Raw genomic sequence first — 1,154 nt, 5'->3', positions numbered from 1 at the left:
TGGCACCTCTCCAGCTTCCAGTCCACCACCATACTTTGGTCCGTACAGGTACTTGAACCAGCAACCCTCCGGTTCCCATCCCAACGCCCTGTGGACTGAGCTACTACCACCTGTAGACATCTTATTTGTAAATCTTTAGAATCATTCCTCAAAAGAACCAAGCAGGCAATCAAAATATTCTCTAACCCTTGTGTTGTCCTAAATAAAAATGGACGTAAATTTGACGTTTTTGTCCCTTTTTCAGACTTGTTTTTTAGTTTTCACTAACACCACCTTACTACCACTAGTACTTTTTGGAATCCATGGTCAACAACTCTCATTTGTATAGAATTGCAGCTGATATTTGAGTTAAAAAAGCAGCAATTCTAAATTATTTGGACTAATAGTTAAGATCAGAGGAACGTACAGATGAGTTTCATCAGAAAGGAAAGTGATTAATTGTATTTGCATTTAGCGTTGTATGGATTCCAATCCAATTTTTGTGGTAATTTGGTTAAAGAGCCCATATTTCAGATTTTTTTAAAGGGGTCAAATTTGACCCGAGGACAACAGGAGGGTTAAAACTCATTTTCAGCAAGTGGCTTTCCAGCTTCAAGGTGTGTTTTCCGTTGCAAAGGGATTTGAGAACAGCAAAACACGTGCAGTATGTCAGACTCTTTCCTAGAAATGTACTCCATGTATCAAATGTCACAATGTCAACTTAACCTTTCTATACATACAGATACATCGAAAACTCAAGTTGACATTGTAACATTTGTGCAGTAAATAAACTGTAGAGTATGTTGTTATCTATAATATAACTCTCTCCCACAGCTCCCTGTCTCATGGAAGATGTCTCCGCTGAGTTGCACTGTAGCACCAACGTGATGGATGTGAGTTGGACGGAGACGGGCTCGGACAATTACACCGCCTGGGCCATCAGCGCGGATGGACACAGAGCTTCCTGCAACGCGACGTCCAACTCCTGCTCCATTCGGGATCTGCGGTGCGGCGAGGTCTACGAGGTGGCCGTCACCCCCTCCTCCATCCACTGCCCAATCATCGCCGGTTCCGACTACAAGGTTCAAACTGGTCAGTGCAGCTCCTTCATGTGCATCACCTCAAGTTGAAAAATATTGCTGAATAATGATGATTTTAATATAATCCCCCCCCCC

General features: G+C 42.8%; 1 protein-coding gene across 1 annotated transcript in view; it reads left to right on the top strand.

The window, feature by feature from the left end:
• fndc7rs1 (fibronectin type III domain containing 7, related sequence 1) overlaps nucleotides 1-1,154 on the top strand; it is a 26,697-nt gene that overhangs the window by 18,800 nt on the left and 6,743 nt on the right. The window contains exon 18 of the mRNA XM_032531750.1: nucleotides 814-1,071. Within this exon, the coding sequence (XP_032387641.1) occupies nucleotides 814-1,071 (258 nt within the window). The remainder of the gene's footprint in view (nucleotides 1-813; nucleotides 1,072-1,154) is intronic.

Source organism: Etheostoma spectabile, chromosome 12 (genome assembly GCF_008692095.1).
Source record: "Etheostoma spectabile isolate EspeVRDwgs_2016 chromosome 12, UIUC_Espe_1.0, whole genome shotgun sequence".
NCBI classification, from domain to species: Eukaryota; Metazoa; Chordata; class Actinopteri; order Perciformes; family Percidae; genus Etheostoma; species Etheostoma spectabile.
The sequence above is the reverse complement of the archived record's forward strand: the minus strand, read 5'-3'. Positions and strand labels throughout refer to the sequence as shown.